Source organism: Bos indicus x Bos taurus, chromosome 2 (genome assembly GCF_003369695.1).
Source record: "Bos indicus x Bos taurus breed Angus x Brahman F1 hybrid chromosome 2, Bos_hybrid_MaternalHap_v2.0, whole genome shotgun sequence".
Taxonomy (NCBI): domain Eukaryota; kingdom Metazoa; phylum Chordata; class Mammalia; order Artiodactyla; family Bovidae; genus Bos; species Bos indicus x Bos taurus.
Window position 1 is genome coordinate 91579894 of NC_040077.1, and position 25392 is coordinate 91605285.

General features: G+C 35.8%; 1 protein-coding gene across 4 annotated transcripts in view; it reads right to left on the reverse strand.

Moving 5' to 3' along the window:
- Nucleotides 1-25392, reverse strand: part of RAPH1 (Ras association (RalGDS/AF-6) and pleckstrin homology domains 1) — a 104092-nt gene that overhangs the window by 19458 nt on the left and 59242 nt on the right. For 3 of the 4 annotated variants that reach the window (XM_027564915.1, XM_027564933.1, XM_027564923.1), the window contains exons 5-12: nucleotides 25198-25278; nucleotides 19677-19751; nucleotides 10803-10880; nucleotides 10200-10359; nucleotides 6378-6499; nucleotides 5083-5148; nucleotides 3414-3557; nucleotides 2466-2576 (exon numbers count right to left, since the gene is read on the reverse strand). In XM_027564915.1, the coding sequence (XP_027420716.1) occupies nucleotides 2466-2576; nucleotides 3414-3557; nucleotides 5083-5148; nucleotides 6378-6499; nucleotides 10200-10359; nucleotides 10803-10880; nucleotides 19677-19751; nucleotides 25198-25278 (837 nt within the window). The remainder of the gene's footprint in view (nucleotides 1-2465; nucleotides 2577-3413; nucleotides 3558-5082; nucleotides 5149-6377; nucleotides 6500-10199; nucleotides 10360-10802; nucleotides 10881-19676; nucleotides 19752-25197; nucleotides 25279-25392) is intronic. The other variant, XM_027564911.1, reaches the window with a different exon arrangement.

Genomic DNA, 25392 nt, shown 5'->3' on the forward strand with positions numbered 1-25392 from the left:
TGTTCCAGGGCAGTACCTTCCACCCTGGTTCTTTAGAAAATGGTGGTCATTATCTTTACTATTATCTATATCCAGTGGTATGTTGTTTTTTTAGTTCAATACATTAAATATTCCTAGACAGAGAGATAATATAAGTATGGAGACTAGTTTAACCTATTTTTCTAGAGGAGTTTCCCTGGTGGCTCAGATGGTAAAGAATCTGTCTGCAATGCAGGAGACCTGGTTTCGATCCCTGGGTTGGGAAGAGCCGCTAAAGAAGGGAAAGGCTACCCACTCCAAGTACTCTGGCCTGGAGAATTCCATGAACTGTGTAGTCCACGGGGTGGCAAACAGTCGGACATGTCTGAGCGACCTTCAGTCAACTAGTGAAAATGGGATTGGTTACCCACTCCAGTATTCTTGCCTGGAGAATCCCATGGGCAGAGGGGCCTGTTGGGCTACAGGCCACGGGGGCTGCAAAGAGTCAGACATGACTGAGCGACACACACACACACATTCTTTACTAGAAGCAAATATGAAGCATACAAATCATTATTATAAAAACAAACCAATAAACCCTTGGAACAAAAATATTCTTAACCTAAGAATTCTGTGAGCTGCAAAAAGGCTTAAAATACTAGTCAATGGTCCTGCTTACTACTAGTGCCCTAACAGACACAGCTGGCTGCCTTCCCCAAGGCTTTCTTCTCCTCCCTACCTCTTTTCTGACTGAGCCCCAGCGTGCCTGGATTCATCTCAGAGAGTGAATTCTGACTAATGTAAACCAAAAATGGTGGCTTTGTTCCTTGCCAGTGATTAATGTAGGAGGGCATGTTTCTCCAGGAGAGGGCTGTTGGAGGAGATCCTGGGAAATACTTCTTTCCTCTTAAAAAAAAAAAAAAAAAAGACAAATGGAGGGAAAAATAGTCCCTCTTCCTCTGCTGGATTTTGCTGCGTCTATATATGAGGCAGCGGCCATTTGTGACTGAGGTGAGTTGGTCTGAGAATAAGCCGATATGCAGAAGATGGAACAGGGAAAGATGGAAAGAACTTGGGTTCTCACTGACAACTCTGAGCCACTTACTGCCTCCGTGTTATGAGACCCCCAAGTAACTTTTATTTATATTTACCTTGTAAGAAATTAAAGCTGAGAAAAAGTCAAATGTAAGAATATGTAACAAATATACATTCCACTACCCAGAGCAGCAAAGATATCATCACATGTCATGTAACCTCGTAGAAAACTCCATTATACACCTGTGTGAGAATGAGAGTATAAAAGGCAAGTAACATCTTAGCATTATTAGAAGAATAACTTTGATATCATGGGTCCCTTGACAAAAAGTTCTCAGGGACTCCAGGTGACCCTGAACCTCATTTTGAAAACTGCTGGATTAAGCTACTTTATATTAACTTAAAAAAAATTATTTGCTACTGTAACTAAATGAAATAGTTTTCTCCAAAAATGATCACTTAATAAAGGGTTACCATTATAATACACCTAATTTTATCAAAGCAATCAAAACTCTACCCCCAAACGCCAAACAACCACCTTCTCAAACCCAAGTGACAATTCTTAGACAAAAGCAAAGATGATATAAACAAGTAGACCTAAGTAGTTACCAAGGGGATCTCTGATGGAGCCAATGAGAAAAAACTTAATCATCCCCATAACTCTATTGAACTTTTTAATGCTACCTTTTCCTAATGTTGCAACTTATCAATAAAATTCAGTAAAAATGTAAGCTCTCAAAAGTTCGGATATGGTAAGTGTGAGAAACTCAAAAGTTTGGATAAAGGGGAAAAAAAATCACTAAAAACAGGTCACAATACACGCATGGGCTACCAGGGCCACAGTTCAGGAGAAAAGGGAGACAAGAATTATTTCTGGACTGGATGAGAGGCAGTCTACTTTGAACTCTCAGGCACAGTGTCCTCTGATGGTTTCTCTGAGTTAGTATAGGAGAAGAACTAAAAAGCACAAATATCTATGTTCCTTCCTCACTTCACCCCATATGTGGCTCTGATCTAAGTTTTCCTAAAATAAGGCTGCTATTAAATGAAAGTCTCAAATTTATCATCTAATCCATTTTATATGTTATGACTCACAGTTTATAATTCAGTACCCATTTCCCAGTATCATCGCTCTAACCAGGGTCAGCTACGGAACGCACAGCTTCCTTCCTTCCTCCCCATCTCCCTCCCTTCCTTCCTCTCTCTCTTCATTTACTTTATTGGCTTTGCCTCCTGGCTCGTGGGATCTTAATCCCGATTAGGGACTGAACCCGGGCCCAGCAATGAAAGTGCCAAGTCCTAACCACTGGACTGCTAAGGAAGTCCCTTAACCATTCCTTTAAAAAACCTACACACCATAGAATAAAGCAAAAATAGTATACCCAATGGAGACCCAAACTATTCTAAGATGTCCAATAACCTTCTCTACGTCTAACATCAATTAAAATTCCTAAAAAGAGATACATGTTTACCTTGAGCACCAGACAATAGTCTGTAGGAGCTTTGTACTTGTTCCGATAGTCCTGTCCATAGTAGACGTTTACATGATCCAGCTGAAGAAAGCAGACCAGGTCCCGAGAGACCTGAGAAGAAAACCCCCAAAAGACTGAATTAACAATAACACGTAAACAAGCAAATATCACTGGTAACAGCTTTTACCTGAGAATCAAGCTTTACCAAGTAGAAATTATTGCTATTCTGTAGAAGACAAAACAGTGAGATTCTCTATAGAAGTTTCTTCCGTAAAACTACCACACAACAAGAAAGGCAGTCCATTTCACTTACCATCTTGTCCTTACTTGGAAAGGGTGGTATTTTAAAGAGACTTTAAATACAGTATAGTATATTAAATACAATATAGTATTATAATAGAGCTCTCTGGAAAGAACAAGAGATACCAGGCAGTTCGGTGCCTGCCGTGCATGTCTCAAGCACAATTCTCAAGTCAGTGTTTCCTCGCCAGTTAAAAAGGGGAGACAACAGTTACCTCTCGAGATGGTGGTAAAGACCTGACGAGATGATCCTGTAGAGAGCTTCAACAGAGCTGGCCCCGTAAGCACAGAAATGACAGCTACCACCAGGGCCCGCAGCAGAAGTACATTACCTAAGCAAAGCTGAAATGCCTACAAGCCCGGAAAGCTATTTTCCCCCAAACAATAAAAAACAAAAACGACTCTGGCAGAAGGTTTAAAAATAATAAAAGCATGGTTTCAAATTCACCAGGAGAATCGAGATGGGCCCAATGAATGAGCAGAAAGTGAACATTTTCAGGTTTCCTCTTCCTTATAATAGATCAATAAACAAAGCAATGCTCACGAGTGGAAACAAATCACAGCCTGGATCACCGTGTCAGTCTGCTCACTACAGATTAAAATCAATCAGCATAATGAGGAAGCTAAAAGTCAGCAGAAGGGACGCACCTTTGCTTTTCCTTTAGGGACATAGTAGATACCAGATGCTCGCAAGAGGAAATAACGTTTTTTCCAGGACTTCTTGCCATCATCTTTCAACCAAAGGACTCCCTCAATTTCTGGTACAGTTACAGAACTTCCACAAAAACACTCCTAAAATAAGAAGATGATTGGGAAAGACATAATCCTTGGATTCTCAAACCAAAGTTGTGTCTACCCCTGTGAAATGCATGACACTGTGATTAAACTAAAATACCTTTGTATAAAAACCACACTGCTAATTTTACCTCAATTAGAACTTTCCAAACATTACATGGCTTTACTTTGGAACAACTATGGCAATCCCTGTGAACTTTTCCCTAAAACTGTTTTGACGAAACTAAGTTGAAATGTCAGCTGAGCTGCACATAACAGCATTTAAATGCATTTGTAAAAACATAGTTACAGTAAATGTAATGAAAGCATCAGAGCTAACATGAGCATTAGACTTTATTTGTCTCCAAATTAACATTTAGATTAGCCACTAACTGTGTTAGTGCCTCAGTTGTATATGACTCTGGGACCCCCATGGACTGTAGTCTACCAGGCTTCTCTGTCCATGGGATTCTCCAGATAAGAATACTGGAGTGGGTAGCCATTTCCTTCCCCAGGGGATCTTTCCAACCCAGGTATCAAACTCAGGTCTCCTACATTGCAAGCAGATTCTTTACTGTCTGAGCTACAAGAGAAGCCCAAATTTATACTAGCTGCATGCTAAAAAGGAATATATTTTAAAAGAAGGCAACATGCTAAACAAATGATTGCACTTTCACAATTTAAAAACAATCAGTGCATATGATCTAAAACAAAGCAAGCATTTATTGTTTATTTAATACTAAATTGAAAGGAATGTAAACAAACTAAAAATTTTGTATTCTAATGTCTATATTTAGATAAGAATTTAAAAAATCAATCATGTATTTAGTAAAGGGAAAGTAGAAATCCTCACTAAATTTGAACACATGAACATGAATTAATTTCTTCCCCCAAAACACAGAAAAATTAGGAATTATGAAGAGAATTTTTCTTAATTATAACTAGCCTCCCTATGAAAAGCTGAGTGCTGATCTTCATCCCCCTAATAGTCTTGTTGCTAAATATGAATTTTTTCAGATTTTCAAACACACTAACATCTTTGACCTGAGTTCTCTAAAATCGGCAAAGGGCAAAAATTCAATTATATTTGAATTTGTTTCATTAATCTTCAAAATAAGGAATGTATATTTTTTTAAAAATCATCATTATGATTTTTAAAATTAGTTATTTCAGACTAAGGTTTGAATTATTTGGTAAATAACTAACTATATACAAATTCCTCTCTGGGTAAGCAGATAAAAAAGCACAATCACACCCTTCACTGACCCAGCCTTTTCTCTCACTTGTTACCTTCTAAAAGCTCCTAAGTCCTTTCAACCCACTAGTATACTGCTTGGCAAAATAATAGCTTTTATAAGGTTCTTCAGTGTTCTAACATTCACAAAGCTGAACTCTCCCCATCAGGCTATGGAAGAAAATAGGCTTCTCCAGTTACAACTGTAATTATCAATACAGAGCACTGACATTCTGGGCTTCAAAAAAGGTGCTTAATATTTTAATATTATAATGTACAAGGAAAGGGGTTGGGGAGGAAGACTCATACCTCCAACAGCACTTCTTTGTTTCTATCTGCCATCTCAGCTGTTTCCTTTTTCCCCAGAAGGTAATTCTAGAAAAACGAGTAGATGAATGTTAAAGGACACTCTACTATTCTCCTGGCACAGGTACACAGATGATTTCTTCTAGAGACACAGCAACTCTGAGTCTATTTCTGCCTATGCAGAGTGAGGGGGAACATTCCTTTGAAACCTGTTCCTGGCATCTTCACAGAAATGCTTAATACTGGCCTCCTCCTTACTTTATCCATTTATTTTGAATTATTCCATAAACCGCCCTCCCCCAAATCCTGCGGAGGTATTCCATGCCACAGCTAGCAATGTGTTTTCGTATATTTAATGAAAGCTACACTGACAGGACTTTAAAGGTTTATGAATTAGTAAGTACAACAAGTGGGGCAAATTTGCTTAAAATATGCTGAGCTTAACTGATTCAGATGTAGTAAATTTAATCTATGTTCTGGCTTTTAAAGAAGAAATCCCAAATTCCCTGAGGCTACCATGATCTCATTTACTCAACTAAAATCTGAATTCTAATTATTATCCTTAAGAAACTTTCATTCACAATCATCCATAAAAAATTGTTGGTATTCCTAAATGTGTATTCTTCACTAAAAATATCCAGTAAAGATATGTCATGATCACGTAGTCTGAAGGAAACTATTCAATAACTTTAAAGCAGCCACTGTTTTTCCTCACAACTATTTTTTATAGTGGTATTGTTTTCTTTCACTTATTGATATTTATAAAATATTTGGGTATTAGGAAGAATTAACATAAACATTTTGGGACAAGCAAAGATACCAAACAGATCAAGGTAACATATAATAGAACGTGGGACTGTTTATAATCAAGGTTACTGGGATTTTCAAAAAAATAATTCAGAAAACAAATCAAAGTGTTAAATGAATAAATGATGAAAGTAGGGAAACTTAAATATATAAGTACTTTTCTTTGATGGATGAGGAACTCACTGAATAAAGAGCAGGGTCCAAAATGGCTCTGAATTAGAACAGAAATCTGCTAACCCCCTGGAGGTAATCCTGCTTTTCCTAGGGCTCACCCCATCTGGCTCTGTGGAACTGGTAGCTTCTTCGAAGCCCAACACCTGGGGCCCAGCAGATTTGCCACCTTGGCACTAGTGAATGCTCCCATGGGGTTTTGCAGCCACAAAGCTCCAACTGGGTGGCTGTCAAGTCTTTTAACTCTATTAACTTAGCACTCAGAAAATTATATAATATGAACATTTAAGAATCCTGACCTCTGCAAGCCATAGCCTCACCTGTGGATTTTTGAAAAGTGCGTATTTTTCTATACGCTCCATAAATATAAGCTTGTTTTGGCTATCTCTTGTCCAATTAAGAAGATTTTCAACCAAGTTTTCATGATCTTCAAAGATTCTCTCTGTCCCAAAATAAAACACCAGTATTTTGTTAGTATTTGTCAGAATTGCATAAAAGACAAGAAACCTTGCGAAGTATTTGACAGCAAAATCATAGAATCTAAACTGACACCCTTATAGACTATCTGGTATTTCCTGTATTTTCAAATAAGGAAATGTGCCCTCATGGTGTAAAGTGATTTTAGCAAGGTCACACAGCTGCTACAAGGAAGGATCAGGACTAGAATCTAGACTGTCTGACTTCAAGCTCTTCTTCAGCCTTCAGCCTTTTACCATCCCGCCCTTAAACACAATCTGTTAGTCGCATTTCATAAATTCTAGTATTAAGTGCTTCCAACACTATTTGTTCCTTGTCATTCAAAAAATTTCCAAGATGATTTCTCCTTTGATCTATAAATTGTTTAATTTTAAACATGGATATATTTTCTAATTTCCAAATTAGGAATCAAAGAACATGCCCTATATCCTGAACATATGTCCAAAGAACATATTCTAGAGATACTGATTTTTGTTTTGAAATTTCTAGAGAGCTGCTTATGACCTCATACTGGAATCAATTTTCGGAAACATTACACTTCTGCCTGTACAGAATGTGTATTTTCCTGTTATTAGTGCTCTAAATATATCTATATTCATTTTTGTCTGCTTGATTATGTTGATTATTGCAAAGATTCTTAGGTGAAACTTTCTACTATGAAGGCAGACTTGTGCATTTCTCCTGGTAGTTCCACCAACTTTTGCTTTATGTAATTTAATGCCATTATTAGATAAAATTTAGAATGATTTTATCTTCCTGATGAAGACGTATGGTTCTCCTTATCTCTAGTAATGTATTTTGCTTAAAGTCTATTTTGTCTGATATTAACATAGTTAACATTATCTTTCTTTTGGTTAGTGTCTTTCCACATTCCTTTTACTTTCAAGCTTTCTGTGTCTTTAGGAAAAAGGTCTTTTGTAAATAGTGAACAACTACATTTTGTTTATTCATCCTTTCTAATAATCTCTTGTTTAAATGAATGATTTACATTTGTCATAGCTTATTTTACCATCTTATTTTGGGCTCTTAGTTTTCTTTTATTCATTCAACAAGTACTAAAAAACTACATATTCTATTTGTATCACTGTGCCACATATGATTAAGTCATGGTTATGAACCTTAAACCTACAGTCATGGAAATATTCTAAAAACTAGCAGCCAAAAACTTTCTGGGTATGGTGATGCCACATCTGTGAACTTGAACCTTTTTAATTCTTCAAGAATAGTTATAATAAGTATTATTAGAATATCTGCCTATACCTGTTAATAAACTTCTAACTGATGGTTTGGTTTTGGGGTTTGTGTTTGTGCATTCTAAGAGAAAAAGGTTAATTATTAAATTTTTATTGCTCTGGAAACTGCTATAAAATATTTAAAGATATAACAGACAGTAAAAGCAATGCAAATATATTTTATAAACAAAATGGCAAGTTGAAATTGACTATTGATTGAATATAGCCTAATAAAATAATTATTGTGAGGTTTCTATAATCACATAATATTACAAAAAGAAACCTTTAAAAGGTTTTTAAGAGTCAAAGATGGATTTGTATGGAAATACAAGAAACCTCGAATAGCCAAAGCAATCTTGAGAAAAAAGAATGGAACTGGAGGAATCAACCTGCCTGACTTCAGACTATACTACAAAGCTACAGTCATCAAGACAGTATGATACTGGCACAAAGACAGAAATATAGATCAATGGAACAAAATAGAAAGCCCAGAGATAAATCTACACACCTATGGACACCTTATCTTTGACAAAGGAGGCAAGAATATAAATGGAGAAAAGACAATCTCTTTAACAAGAAGTGCTGGGAAAACTGGTCAACCACATGTAAAAGAATGAAACTAGAACACTTTCTAACACCATACACAAAAATAAACTCAAAATGGATTAAAGATCTAAATGTAAGACCAGAAACTATAAAACTGCTAGAGGAGAACATAGACAAAACACTCTCCGACATAAATCACAGCAGGATCCTCTATGACCCACCTCTCAGAATACTGGAAATAAAAGCAAAAATAAACAAATGGGACCTAATTACACTTAAAAGCTTTTGCACAACGAAGGAAACTATAAGCAAAGTGAAAAGACAGCCTTCAGAATGGGAGAAAATAATAGCAAATGAAACAACTGACAAATAATTAATCTCAAAAATATACAAGCAGCACCCGTAACTCAATTTCAGAAAAATAAACGACCCAATTAAAAAATGGGCCAAAAAACTAAATAGACATTTCTCCAAAGAAGACATACAGATGGCTAACAAACACATGAAAAGATGCTCAACATCACCCATTATCAGAGAAATGCAAATCAAAACCACAGTGAGGTACCATCTCACACCAGTCAGAAAGGCTGCTATCAAAAAGTCTACAAACAATAAATGCTGGAGAGGGTGTGGAGAAAAGGGAACCCTCTTACACTGTTGGTGGGAATGCAAACTAGTACAGCCACTATGGAGAACAGTGAGCAGATTCCTTAAAAAACTGGAAATAGAACTGCCATACGACCCAGCAATCCAACTGCTGGGCAAACACACTGAGGAAACCCGAGCTGAAAGAGACACATGTACCCCACTGTTCATCACAACACTGTTTACAATAGCCAGGACATGGAAGCAACCTAGATGTCCATCAGCAGACGAATGGATAAGAAAGCTGTGGTACACTGACCCAATGGAATATTACTCAGCTATTAAAAAGAACGCATCTGAATCAGTTCTAATGAGGTGGATGAAACTGGAGCCTATTATACAGAGTAAAGTAAGTCAGAAAGAAAAATACCAATACAGTATATTAACACATATATATGGAATTTAGAAAGATGATAACGATGACCCTATATGAAAGACAGCAAAAGAGACACAGATGTAAAGAACGGACTTTCGGACTCTGTGGGAGAAGGTGAGGGTGGGATGATTGGAAAGAATAGCATTGAAACATGTATATTATCATAAGTGAAATAGATCACCAGTCCAGGTTTGATGCATGAGACAGGGTGCTCAGGGCTGGTGCATTGGGATGACACTGAGGGATGGGATGGGGAGTGAGGTGGAAGGGGGGGTTCATGATGGGGAACACATGTACATCCATGGCTGATTCATGGCAACAGCAAAAACCACTATAATATTGTAATTAGCCTCTAATTAAAATAAATTAATTTTTTTTAAAGTCAAAGATGGTATTAAAAAAATTAGGAATTTTCAAAGTTAGAAAACACCGTAAGAAACTACAAAACATAGGAAATTAAGACTTAGTACATCTAGCTAAAATTAAGATGTGCTTTATGTTTCCCCTGAAAGTCAAATGTTGTTATCAAGGCTTCAGTACAAATGTGAATAAATGTAATGGGTTTTAGTAATGTGTCTAATATATGCAGTTCTTAATAATATCTGAAGGGAAAAAATATTTTGTTACCTTAAAAAAAGAACAACTTTGTTTTGGCCATAAGAAAACCTAAAATGAACTGGACATGATACTGTACTCAAAGAAATCTCAAAATATATGGGGGAAGAATGAGGGAAAGACAATGTAAAAAAGCCAGGGTTATACTATAGGAAAAAATATTAAAATGTCTCTAGCTGCTTTTATCAACATGAAAACAGTTGAAATTACACAGAAATTTAAAAAATAATTATAGCAATGATATTACTAACCCATCTGTAACTCAGAAATGGTTTCCACCAGAGACCAGTCTAAACTATAACCGCAGTGGGATTTGTCCATCAGGTTATCCAGCACTTGTCTCACTGTCTGCCTCTCATCCACCATCATTGTTTTAGAACTATCGTCAGACATGTGGACTCTAATCACCAGCTGTTAAGAGGAAAAAGGAAAATTAAATACAAACTGAAAAACAGGCATTCTAAAAACTTCTTCCAATATTGAATAATATTCTGAACAATGTCCTTAGCTAAATATAAGTTAAAACACAAATAATGACTCTATTATGTAAGAAGAAGATTCTAAAATTAAGTATTCAATAACTAAACAAATTTAATGCTTTTTTAAAAATTAAAGTAACATATAAGATTATAATAAAGCTATTTTGTTTTCCTCTTTTAGAATTTAGAACCAGAAAAGTTATTTCTTTTATAATGTATTTTATTCACCAAAAAATACATGTGGAAATATATTTAGAAAGAAATGCCCTGCTATAGCTTGCTGCATCTTACAGTTACATTATATAAACAAGGCAATTCTTAATAAACCCATAAGATGGACAAAAATCCCAAACCAAGAAAAAGCCCAAATATCACCTTTTTCACTTGTGCCTCTTTAATTTTCTCTAGGGCAACTCTGATCTTCTCAGCTTTCAATTTTGCTGCCTGTTCTTCCTGTGGACACAAAGCACTTCAGATAAACTAATGTTAAAATAATGAGAATTTTTTGAGAAGTCTTTTTATCCTTAAGAACGCTGTTAACACTGAATTTCCGTAAGAATATAACTTCACACACTTAATATGGAGCACATTTTAGAAATAACCAGGTTCACAAAGTGAGAGCAGACATACTATTAAAAAAATTTTTTAAGATGCACACTTGAAGATTTCTTATATTAAGACTACATTTTCATATTCTAGGGCTGTGGTAAATTAGTTTAATTTAATCCAACAGTTTTATTCTTGACTGTCATTCTGAAACAAACAAATTTCAGGTTTCAAGATAGGGAAAACGAGGCTATCTATGGGCTTGCCAGTGCCTCTGAATTTATACTCCCCTAGAAAGTATGGGCAATCTTTTGCATATCAACATTTTGTCCTGTTGTAATGAAAACATATCATCATCATAAAAACAGAAAAAAAAAAAAAAACCCAGCATCAATTCATCTCTCTGCAACCATATAAACAATCATAATAAAAATATAGGTATGTTCTCATTAATACATAAATATGAACAGAGGAGGCTGCATTTAATTCTAAGTTTTACTCTGCTTTGGAACAATCACACAATATAATCAATGTCTCATGTCACTAAATTCAATTTTGTTTTTAATTCACACTAAAATATGTAATTTTCCAAATATTTAACTTATAGTAATTTCTGCTTCACAAATTTAAATGAATAGCAATAAAATAAAACTATACTTAAATAAAATAAAACATTTCCTATTCTCTCCTAGAACAACATATAGTACTGTAACACCTTGTACTTACTTGTACTTTCCAGCAAGAGGCCATAGTACATTGCAGCATTAATCTCCAGTTGAAAGAAACTCATGAAAGTAAACCTTTGCTTATAATAAAGAATTACTTTTTAATTCTATGCTCTTGGTTGCTCTAGAAAATATCTAAAATATCTAAGAAAATATAAAATACCATATTATATATTCCTTTACTTAACATGACTTTAAAAAAGAAGAGAGAAACCTATTTACATCAACTAGACTTTATCTGCTCTAGATTGTGATTAATAATCACAACCCATGTGTTATTTCATTAAAAAACTGAAGTTTCCAGGGCAAAAAAACAAGTTAAACTCAATTCATTTAATAGATTATTCCCTGTTCTCTTAAATTCTGTTAGCTTTCTTATTTTTTGATCTGCTTCTCTTCTCATTTCATACTCTAGGCTGTCTCCCTCATTTCAAGCTTAGTATTTACTACTCTGCAGAACAGAGAAAACAGGGAAAACAGTGGGCTTGTTTGCCAGAAATCTGATCCATTTCAATGAAAGCAGTCAGTTAATTAACATAATAACCAAGGTCAGGAAATACTATCTGCAAACCCAATTAGACAGAGAACAAAGAAGTGCATTTTAACGACAGAGAGGAGTAAGACTGGATTCTTAGATTCTTAGGTATATATACTCCTTTGATTAAAGATTAAATCATCCTATCTCCCCCTTTATGCAAATAAACTACAGAATTATAAAACATGTTGACTGTATATTTTAAGATATATATTTCTTCTTTTTAAAGAAGGTTATAAAATGAGAAAACTAGACTATTGTCTTTAAAATTCTCAGCGTCTAGAATTCTGTGTCTTGGAGAAACAAAATCATTATTAAATTACCAAATTTTGTGTGTGTTTCTGATGAGTAGAGCACTACTCTTATAAAGGAATTTTAAGTACGAGTATTTCCCAGTGGTTTTTATGAAATCAGTTATTTGACCATATATATTTTGGAAAAGAGTACAGCAGAAGTTTTATGAGTGTTTTCTCAAGGGTATAATGATTGTATGTTTCTTCATGGTTCATTTGCCACATCCTTATATTGGTATGAATAGCTGCTACAAAGAAATTTTCCAAGGCATAATTTCAACTTTCACTTCATTTTTCTGAAAAGCAAATTTAAATCTCAAAGTCTGATGAAGAAGAACTGATAGAATCAATGCTTTGTGTACCTGGAATATAAACATGAACTTCTACAAGGCCAAATTCTTTTATAACTAGCCTGCAAAATTAAAAAAAAAAAAAAAAAGATGTCTTCAAAGTCAAAAAATATTTTTAAGAAAAAGAACATCAAGAGAATGACAAGCCACAGACTAGGAGAAAATATTAGTAAAATATTTATCAGACATATCTGATAATAGGACTATCATCCAAAACATAAAAGAACTCTTAAAACTCAGTAAGATAATGAACAACTCAATTTAAAAACTGGGCAAAAAACCTGAACAGAAGGTTTTCACCAAAACAAGATTTGACGAAATCTTTTTTAACCAAAGATTACACAGATGGCAAATAGCCTGTGAAAAGCTGCTCATACATATCATTAGAGAACTGCAAATTAAAACAACGATATACCACTACACATGTATCATCTTAGACTGCCGAAACACTGGAAACACCAAACGCTGGTCAGGGTGTGGAACAACAGGAACTTTCATCTTTCCCTGAGGAATGCAAAATCGTACAGCTACTTTAGAAGATACTATGGTAGCTTCTTACGAAACTAAACACGCTCTTACAACACCATCCAGTAATCAAGTTCCTTAGTATCTACCAAGTGAGCTGAAAGTGTACATTCACCCAAAAACTGACACATTGATGCTTATAGCAGCTTTCCTTATAATGCCAAAACTTGGTAGCAACCAAGATATCCTTCAGTTGGCAAATGGATAAACTATGCAACATCCAGACCATGGAATATTATTATTCAATGCTTAAAAAAAAAAGAAAAAAGAATGCAGGAGACCTGAGTTCAATCCCTGGGTAGGGAAGAACCCCTGAAGAAGGGAATGGCAACCCATTCCAGTATTCTTGCCTGGAGAATTCCATGGCCTGAGAAGCCTGGCTGGCTACAGTCCACAGGGTCACGAAGAGTCAGACACTACTGAGCAACTAACTCACAAAAGCAAAAAAAAAAAAAAAAAAAAAAGAGCTATCAAGCCATAAAACACATGGAGGAAACTTTAATGTGTATTACTAACTGAGAGAAGCCAATCTGAAAAAGCTACATACTATGTGATTCCAACTATACAACATCCTGAAAAAGTAAAACTATGGAGACAGTAAAAAGAATAATCGTTGTCAGAGGTTGGGGGCGGGAGGTGCGGGGGACGTGAATAAGTGGCACAGAGTATTTCTGTGGGAGTGAAACTACTCTGTATGATACTATAATGATAGCTACATGTCATTATACATTTGTCCAAACCCACAGAATACACACCAAGAGTGAACCCTAATGTAAACCATGGACTCTGGGTGATAATAATGTTACCTATACTTGCTCATCAATTGCAGCAAATGTACCACTCTGGTGGGGGATGTTGATAATGGGGATGCTATGCACATGTGAGGGCAAGTGGTATATGGGAAATCGCTATATCTTCTTAATTTTATTGTGAACCTGAAAATGCTCTTAAAAATAGTCTTTTCAAAAAGGGAATATAAAAATTTTAATATAACATTCTGATACTGGTTATAAATACCAAAGCAGTATTTTCATACTTCCATTTTCAGTATACTATTATTTACCAAATACAATAGAATACAATCAATGCTATCTTTTGAAGCACTGACATAAAAAGTCATTCAATTATAAGATTAGTTTCAACTCCCAGATCAGTTTCTGCTCCAAAGGCTAAAAAGTTGACACCCAGGAAGAAAAGATTACAGAAACAAGAGAAACAACCAATTTAGATTCCCTAGCCATCAATAAGAAACCATTTTTATGTAGAACAGCCAGGTGGGGCTATTTTAACATCCAAATTTAGCTATTCTTCCATTTGCTCAAAATACTACTCTTAATTAACTATATAAGTTGGTCTGTGTTATAGCTGCCTCAAATTCGAATTTAAGTGCTGTGAATCTGCCTGCCTATGCAGGAGATGCGGGAGCCATGGGTTCAGTCACTGGGCTCAGGAAGATACCCTGGAGTAGGAAGTGACAACCCACTCCAGTACTCTTGCCTGGGAAATCACATGGACAGAGGAGCCTGACGGGCTACAGTCCATGGGGTCACAGAATCGGACGCAGCTGAGCACACAGGGACACAAGTGAGCATGCACACACATGCTTACTTTCAGTGTGGGCACATTTTAGTTTACTCTTCTCCAGTCCATTAGCAAGGATAATTAATCTCTGCAAGAAGCCTCTAACTTTTAGAATTTGAATGTCACTGGAGCAAAATGAAATACAAATATTTGATCAAATTGCAAGAGTCATAGTACTTTACACTTCCCATGGACAATAAGCTCTTCCTCAGAAAGTTTGGTTTTTATCTACTATATTTAATCTAGAATCATAACTTTTAACTGTAACAACCAAGAAAAGGAAGAAACTGTTTTAAGATCAGAGCGCCGTGTGATACAGCAAAGATCAATAAATCTTTGTTAATGTGTTATTTATAGATTATATACTTAGAAGACATCTAACGGTTTCTTTAGGCAATACAAAGCTGTATTCAATGTCTGCAGGCCAAGATTAATACAAAGAACAAAGCTTTGTTCGTCTCATATTCTCTTCTGTTTGTTAAAGTTGGCAAAATCAGGTCTTAAGTTTTATGCCCCTTATCTTTGGACTATCCCTTTGTTCACACTGTCTCACAACCATCCTAAACGTAAGTAAAAGATACCTCACACATATAACAACTTAACTTTTTCTCTTACCCTTTCTCTTAAAAGGGCAAGAAACAACCTATTTTCCGCCTGAAAAACTCCTGTGTGGCTATCAATAACCACCAAATGCCAAGCCTTCTCAAATTTACATAAAGGACAAAAACTCAGTGAAGATCTTATGATTAAATGAAAGCTAATGCTGTGGTTACAAAATGTTACAGCATTTTCTTAGAGTAAAAATTAGAATACTTACAGAAAGTTAAAGTTGCAAAGAACTGGCTATGAATTCCTTCAACTATGAAATGATTAAGGCTTTTTGGGTTCAGAACAAACGGGATTGAAATTAAGGGGCTGAAAATAAGTTAGGTGGTTTTTTTTTTTAGATCAAGTTTATTTAACAGATTACAACAGTAATAAAGTTATGTAACTTAAAATGATTCAAAGAAAACTTGGAGTGATGAACAATTTACTGCTCATGAAATGTTCTATCAAACTGCTTAGAACCAAAATAATCATAACCACTAGTTTACTTCCCCCTGAAGAAATCATGAAATACATTCTCAACTAAGAAGAGAACTAATATTAATCAAACACCCACTTGCCATGTACTATAAGGCATGTGCCTCATTTAATTATCAATAATGCAGGACTAACATAATTATTATGTCCATTGTACTGATTTAGGTCCAGAAAGAATTATCTTTCAAAGATCATACAGGCTGTTATGAAGTGAACAACTACCTGTTCTTCCCATTATGTCACATCCCTTCTGTCTGGAAAGATTTTAGCATAAACTTTGGGGGCATAATAGTAAATAAAAACTGCTTATCAAAGATAAAACACTTTCAGTAATATACAAGCAGTTTTACAACTTCTCTGAAGAAATGGTGGTTAACAAGTACAGCAGTCCTTGAAACCTTGATGGTCACTAGAGGACCATTCTTTTATATGACAGATGTTTGTCCCAACTATGTAGGTCTGGGCTTGAATGCAGAGAATACAGAGTTCCTAATTTCATGGAGTTTACATTTAACATGAGACAGAGAGAGAGAGAGATGAGAAGTCAGTCAGTGGTAAGTTCTATGAAAAATAAATAAATAAAGCAGGCTAAGGGAATAAAGAGGGACAAAGATGTGTTACTGTATCAGGTCAGGAAAAGTCTTCTGGATGGCACCCAGAGACTTATGGGCATCAGGTCAGCAACGGGTCCTTTGCATACTGCTCCCATTTATAAAACATTCTGTGCTGGGAGTAATGCCGCTCCTAGAAGAAACAGGTTGCATTGCTTTTACAGAGGCTCCCCGCTCAGAATTGTATGTTGTTTAGACACTCAGTCATGTCTGACACTTTTGAAGCCCCATGGACTTTAGCCGGCCAGGCTCGTCTGTCCTTGGGATTTCCCAGGTAAGGATACTGGAGTGTGTCTCCTTCAGGGGATCTCTCCAAAGCAGGGATAGAACCCATGTCTCCTGTATTACAGGCAGATTCTTTACCACTGAGCCACCAGGGAAGCCCCTCAGAACTGTATACGGGGTAGTTATTTCATTAGCAGTAGTATAATGACAATTGGATTGATGATGGAAACAAGCAATAAGCATTCCTTTTGCATTCCAGGCCCTAAGCAGTGTTCCTGTGTTCATTTTTCTGTGTTCAACTATCAAGTGTTACAAAGTTCTAGTTTGGAAAAGTGCAGATCAGAGGTGAGTCAGTAACTGGGACACCATGCTTTTTGGGGAATCAGACACAATACTTATTTTGAAATAAGTATAAGCTCAACTTAGCTTCAAAACAGCCATGTACTATGGTACAGAGAGCACTGACAAAGAGAGGCCCCTGTGGCTCTGGTTATCTAGGAACTTCTGACACCTCACCCTTGACTCCATTCCCCACTCCACCCTAAATGTTCATGTTCTGCGCTGAGTTATTTTCAAATGACAAATGCGTAACTGTATATAAGTAGGGCAGGATATAGAGGCAGCTAGAGTCAGATGTTGGCTACATACAGCAGTGATACCACCACTCCAATACTCAGATTGGAGCACAAGGGCTCTACTGTGGATGCAGTGGGTGGCAACAGCTCTCAGGCAGGAGATGAGAAGTGACTGCATTTATCCCAAACTTGCAAACAACTATTTTCCACTTGTTGAATGGATGAAGTTACTCTCTTCAATAGTTTCTCACAGCATTTAGGGGAAAAAAACACACACACTCCCCAGCATGCCTTGAATTAATGATTCCTGTCTACCTCTCCAAACACAACTCAAGATATTTCATTCAACTACTGTGGCTCCAGCAACACAGTCTTTCTTCAGCTCCTCAAACATGACAGGCTCGTTTCTCATGCACCTCTCCACTTGGAACATTTCCCTTCACCCTCAAGCTGGCTGCTTTTCATCCTTCATACTTTAAATTAAATGTCACCCCCTTAGAAGGGCCTTTGCTGACCTTACCATCTAAAGGAAATGTAGCTCTAATCCTCCCCCTTGTATTCCCTATTACTCACTTGTTTCCTTCATAGTACTTAACATGATTAGAATTTGTTTACGTGCTGCGTGTAAACGTTCTTTTTATCTACATTCCTAAAGACTGAGGGCAGGGAAAATGTCCACTTTATACAGTATTATATTGCAGCACCTAACACAGTACAAGACTCAACAAATATATGTTGAAAAACAGACAATGGAAACGGCAAAATGTTATACTTCACCTGAGAGCAGTGTACAAAATGTACTGGAGGTGTGACAGGCAAAAACAGAAAAAATATGAGGCTGTTTTAGGGTAGTGGCAATGGGAATAAAATGGATGGATGAATTCAGTCAATCCTGACGATTCTGACAGGCTTATTAGAGCTTTGAGACAGTAAGTGAGGAGAGAAGCATGAGATGGCTTGAACCTGCGCAACTAGGAGAGTGGAAACATCCTGAACAGAAATAGAGCTGCCAAAAAACAACAACAGATGGAAACTATGAGGCCTCAGGGATAGTGTGGGTAAGAGAGCTGAAGACTCAAAGAATCGGAGGTGCTGGGCATCCTCCAGGAAATGTGTGACCGCAACCTCTCAGGGAGAGAAGTCTGATCTAGAGAGATCCTAAATGAGGCTCTGAGAGTGAATTCCAGAGGGACAGTGAACTTTATGGTTATAAAGTACATGGCTATCATGTGCTTAGATTTCTAAACTTACCTCATCTTTAAGCTGCTTCTATCCTATTCCTAGATCTCCTTCCAGGAGAGAAACTCAAGAAAAAGAAAGTTCTTATCGCTGATTCTTGGGTCTTCTCTTTATGTGGACACTCAGGGAGATTTTAATTTTAGCTTTACCATTTTCTTTCGCAAGTTTATAAAGTTAAATAATTTTTTTAAAGAAAATTTCAGATACAATAATAAAAATTTAGTGAAATTAGCCATAATTTGTATATTCTTCAGAAACTATCTATAACTAAGTCAGACATGCTTGAATTTAACATTTAAGTAACAAAATAAAAACATGATTTGTAAAGAGGCAGAAAGCTATTCAACTCCCTCTATCCTGTGCTTCCTTGAGTTAATGATGATAATGGTTAAATGATTTTAAATTGTAAAATACCAGCCCAATGAAAATCCAGCTAGACTAATTCAAACCATTCTGAGGACAAAGAACTGAGAAATTTAAATTGTAGCCTGCTCTTCTAATTTTATTAAACTAATGTAAAGATTATGTTTATATAAATAAATAATTAAATGAGGCACTGATAATATAAACAAAAATTAGAAAACAAAGTTTGCTAAAGAAACTCACAGCATGCATGACCATTAGTAGTAAAAGCTAAAATCAAGCAATGATTTTTAGACTTTAAAATGAAACACAATGTTAAACTAGAAAAGTGCAACATACTTAGGAAGATTGTCAGGTATTTATAAAAGTTAAAAACTAGAAAAACTATTGCAAATATTTTCTACTCTCAATATTTTCTGATAGTCATTAAGGTCAATAAATAATTACCTTCAATAAGAGGAAAAAATACCTCTATTGAGAACAAGGATGCAGAAACAAGAAAGCACAACCTCAGTAATCTGAGAGCACAATCAAAAACAGAAATTACATTCTACCTACAAGGCAATAAATATTTACATGCAGGTGGAAGAAGTATCACCTTGGTCAGCAAATGAGAAGGTTTTCCTGCAATGTTTCTCAGAAGAAGGGAGGTTTCCCTGTCCAGATAGGAGTGCTTGTGCAGGAAAAGAGAGAAAAACAAAACAAAAAAAGGCAATAGAAGTCAGTGGAGGTTTCATGAGTTTAAAATATAAAGTAGACAAAGCAAGAATGATTCTCTACCATTAATTTCATATTTCACCTAAACTCAGTGAAATGTACCTAAATTTAAAAACAGAAAAAAAAAAAAGAAGAGAAGGGAAGGGAGAGACCCGCCTGTGCCAAGAGTCATGCTCTAGCCCTGATGGTCCCTCACTCTGGGAAAAGGGATCACACCCTGCAAAGATCATGGAGCAGCAGCTTGTCTCCCAGGGCTGTGCTTGCGAGTGCTGTTCATGCAGCACAAGTAAGTAGGTGTCAAAACCCAATGACAACCATATTTCTTCCTCTTGTTAAAGCCTATACAAGACCTATATAGCTTTAAATGAGAGAGGAGGGGAAAAAAAACACACCTCAGTTTTAAAACTTCTGCAATTATTTCTGATCAATGATAGCTACACATTGCTACCATAGCTACAAGAGGAAAAATGTTTATAAATATTTTGCCTAATGGTATCATGTTTTCAGTAAAATTTTATGAATTCACTTATTACATACTAATAGTACTGCACTGCCCAAGTAAAGGACTTGTAAACGAATGACATAAACAAAATATTATGAAGTGTTGCACCTTAAATTGGTTAAATTTATATATTTTCATAAAAATGATTTGTGAATAACACAGTTCCTAAGTGTCCTTTTCTCCCTTTAAATTGTTTCAGTATTGCATTCATATTTATTGAACTCATACAGTATAAATTGCAGCTTTTTTTGATATATGTGTAATTCAGACTTGCTTATCCCTAAATAATTCTAAGCATTTTTTAATGTTATGTGGTTATTAACCATCATTTAAAACAATGCATGGCACAGTTGTGTGGAATTATATAAAATATTTCACAATATTATACTTTATAAATCTAAGTATATATCAAGTTATTGTCAAGTTATTCTTGAGAAACAAATTTTTAGAGAGAAAAATAAATACTAAAGCAGCACCTACTCTCATAAAGCTCACTGTCACAGATAATACAAAATACTACTTCAAAATTAAAATACTATTACAAAAAATAACATTAACTCAACTTTTACTTGTACCTATACTATAGTTGTTTTGCTATATTGTATGTCATTGCCTGTGTGTTTTTTTTTAGTTCAAGATGAGCCTTACAAGCATACCTGCCCTTTCACCCACACCTAGGTGGTAAAAAACCAGCCAGAACCAAACCAAAACAAAAACCCCAAGGTTTAAAACAAAAATTGAATATATTCATCAATATCAGCACTAACAAGGTCAACCAAGCACAAAGAAAATCATCTCTAAGCCTTCAATTACCTAGATGGTATCATCTCCTGAAGGTAAATATTAGTTGACTTGTCTATTAGAAAAACAGTAGATAAGCAAAATTTCTGCAAACTGAATTTAATTTGAGGTTAGCAATTAGCTAAGACCAGGAGGAATACTGAGGACAACTAAAAAGACCAACTGTAACTTTCATTGCCCTTTTCCTATTCATTTTTTGTTATTCCTATATAGTGACAAAAACATATTATTACATGATTACGTAAAACATATAGAAAATAATTTCTTGAAAGCCTAGTCTTATTTATCTTACAAAAATTACTTTCTCAGAGATGCCCAAAATGAATAGAATATCTCTATGTAGATAATTATTTTTCAAATTAAAAAAAAATTTTGCTTAAGGCCATCAAAACCAATTATTCTTTGGTAAATACAATTCTGTGTGGATTTGAGTTGCTCAGTCATGTCTGATTCTTTGCAAGCCCATGGACTGTAGCCTGTCAGGCTCCTCTGTCCATGGAATTTCCCAGGCAAGCATACTGAAGTGGGTTGCCATTTCCTTCTCCAGGTGATCTTCCCCAGCCAGGGATCGAACCCAGGTCTTCTACATTGTAGGTAGACGCTTTACTGTCTGAGCCATCAGAGAAGCCCAAAATAAATAAAACTCTAGACATTAAATTCAAGTTCAAACTTTAAAAAAAGTCTTACAAAATTTACTTCATCTTCAAACTCAAATCACCTCAAGACTTCAAATTACTAAAAAAAAAACCCAAAAAACTATCTGATCAGATTTTATCTAACTGTATTTGTTTAGAGACCCTGAAGTAGAAGTTACTGATTTTAAAATATTGAAGGTTTAAATAATATTTATTGTGCATAATAATACTGTACAAAAATAATATTCCTCAAAAATAAGATTTAAATACTGAACTTTAAAAAAAAAAAGGAGATAATCATGATTGGTGACCCCCAAGAATGACACATCTAAAAAATGAGACCATAAATGTAGCTGAACAAGATCATGAATCACGTGTTTGGGACAGGCATGTACTACTTAACTGCTAGCAGGGAGGGAGGTTAGGGCTCCATGTTCCCTCTAACTACAGGGATTATAGCTGAAAAATCAAAAATCTAGAAACCAGAAGCAGCAAATGCCTTCTGTCAATAAATGCCTTCCTTTATCTATCTTTCCCTACTGGTGCCAGTCACACATGGCTCTAGAATTCCTCAGAATGGAGGTGGGGGTGGAGGGAGGTCTGGTTACTGGAGAAGGATGCAAGAGGGATGAGGAGAGTGGTGTTCAGTTGGAGGACTGAGAGAAGGGAAAGACAGTGCTTTGGGCACATCATTAAATTAGTCTCTGTCTTGGTACATGTTTCTGGGTAACAAAAATGCACATAGCTGCATGTAGGGCCTTCTTATATTTTCTTTCATTCACCACTAATGCAAAGTCAGCAGCCTATTTTTAATTCATTAAAAATAGCCCATTTTCTTTATTAGCCTGTTATCTTTCTGTCTTTTATTCTCTCCTTTTTTCATTTACTCAATTATTTATTCAATGTTGAGCCTGGAACCATGCCAGACACAGGAGATGCAAAGGTACCCAAGACAGGCATTACCTGGTCTCAGAGCTTTTCATCTAATAGGGAGATAACGGACAACTACAGTGCAGTAAGTGGTAGTAAGAGGCAGAGACAGTGTCTGAACCCAAATCAGAGGTTCCGCAGACTATTTCTGGAAAGGCCTCGAGTCTAACGTCCTGCAGGATGAGTAGCAGGCAGCTCCGAGTTGGGTGGAGGGCACAGACAACGCAAAGGGAGGTACCAGTGGTTCTCAGTGCTGGTGGTGCTTCCCTCTGGGAGGCATTTCAGGGGAAGCTGGGAATACTCTGGGCTGTCACAATACTCTGGCTGTCACAGTGAGGACGAAGGGGCATTACTGGTATTTACGAGGAGGGAAGTCATAAATACTAGATCCCCTGCAAGCATGGAACAATGCCACAGAATTAACAACCAGAGTCCCATGTCACACATGAATTTTTAATGTCCTTATATGGAAAATCATATAGCTGGGAATTTCTGTTTATAACAATCTGAGTTTCAAACTCAATAACTCCATTTTACATATAAGCACAAAGTATTTCTGTGTAATTCTGATATTCAATGACTATTCCAGGAATGCTATTTACTTACCAGAAATTGAGGGAAGCCTGCACAATCTGTTCAACATTTACCAAGAATTACTCATTACATTGGGAAATCATTTCGCCAATGAAAATCAGCTTGAAGTATAAAAAAAAATTGCCAATACCAAAACTGGTAGCATCAGAGTGCACTCTGTCACATGCAAGTAAATGATAAGAGTTTTGAAACTGCTTTTAACAGAATTAAGAACTAAATACTAATAAAGAAAAGAAATGAAAGGCTGGAATTTCACTGAGTTTCATTAACACAGATTGTGTTAAAATATTTCAACTGCTTGTCTTTCAGAGTTATTTAAAATACAGCACAATGAGAATCTATAATGTAAAAAGTCAAATGTAAAAATCATTTTATTACTACCTAACCCCACGCTACAAGGCAGAGAATAATTCTGTCACTACAGTTACAAATAAAAGTCATTTTATTTGCAAGAATTTTGCACTTCTTCATTTTCTTTTCTTTGGTAATATATAAATTGTATCAGCACATTATTCCTACTTCATTTAAGGTTATTTCCCTTTTATTAGTTACTATATAGAGGTGTGTGTTTTGTCTGTTATGATGTGTCATAGTATGTTTTAATTCTGGGTCCGCTCATATTTCTTTCTTTTTCCTGTAAAAATGACTTCTGATCTTCTCCCTTTTCTTAAATCCAAAGTTCTTATTGTAAGTAAGTGTAGGATTTGACTATTTTTTCATTGTGTCTTTTAATACAGTTTTTAAATGGCCAACCACTTAAAAACGAAAATATATACATTAAAATATCATAAATTACTTTTGGCTATTTCTCCCTCATACTAGGTGATAGGGCATTAAAACCACTATAAAGGGGGGGGGTGTGGGTAAGTTATATTATTTATGAATTTCATTTGGGATAGTAAAGATAATGTTATAAATTATTTGTTACAAGATATGGGTATTGGGGCTGAAAGGACTGAGCACTGCTGCCTCAGTGGAAGAGATGACAATGCAGATATGATTAGTAAGTGTGGCTGGTACTTAGGACCTTAGGGCACAGGCCAGAGGTAAGGTTCGAGAAAGTTTTTCACTAAGCAGGATATAACCCAGTAGTGACTTGTGAAATCAATTCACTGGGTTACTACCAGTATTTTTAAAGGACAGGAAGGGAGGGAGGAAGAGGAGGAGGGGAGAAGGAGAGGTCAGAGGGAATCTTATTCAACTGGGGGGGGGGGTGGGTGGGAATTTTTTTTTCAATGCTTCATAGATGACCCTGAAACAGCACTGTCTAATGGAAAAACAATACGAGCTACAAATATAACATTTTCTAGTAACTGCATTTTTTAAAAAAGTAAAAAGAAAATGGTGAAATAAACTAATATTAGCATCTTTTATTTATTTTTTTGTACTAAGTCTTTGAAGTCCAGCATGTATTTTTATCTTTATAGTGCATCTCCATTTGGATTAACATTTGGAGTATTCAATAGCCTCATCTGGCTAGTGGTCACCTCATGGAACAGCACAGCTCTAAAACATCCAGGTTCGTTAATCAATGACCAGAGGAAACATTTTTAAAGAAATTAGGTTTCAGTTAAGCATTGGTACAGAAGTCATATGCTTGATATCCCCATTCTGAAGAACAGTTAAATTTAGTAATATTTTGAGAAATTTACAGAAGCCCTTAGCTTAAGAACAAAAAAGAAAGTATGTGGTTCAGGTTCCAATACAAAATTTCTCTATACCAGATACACTATCACCAACACAATCTTACCATGAGTATTAATATGTAATGGTACTGTATCATATGGTTGTTCATATGCTCATGTATTTTTTAAGCCTGGTTTAATTTCTATTCAAAAAATTGAGATATATGACAAGGTTTAACCATCAGGAGTTCTAAAGAATGCATTCCTCTTCACTGATACTTCAGTAGTCCCAACGGACATGATTACAGAACTTACAGGTGTCAGTTCAGCCTGTTCTTCTGTGAAGTCAATATGACGCTTGGCCTGCTTGCTGGGACATCTCAGAGAAATAGCATGCTGTGAAAATGCAGGAAGAAAATGATAGGTAAAGGAGGTGGAAAAGGGCAGTTCTCATTACCATGCAGGAAGAGAAAAGATCACTGAAATGAACTGTTGAAACAAAATAGTAAT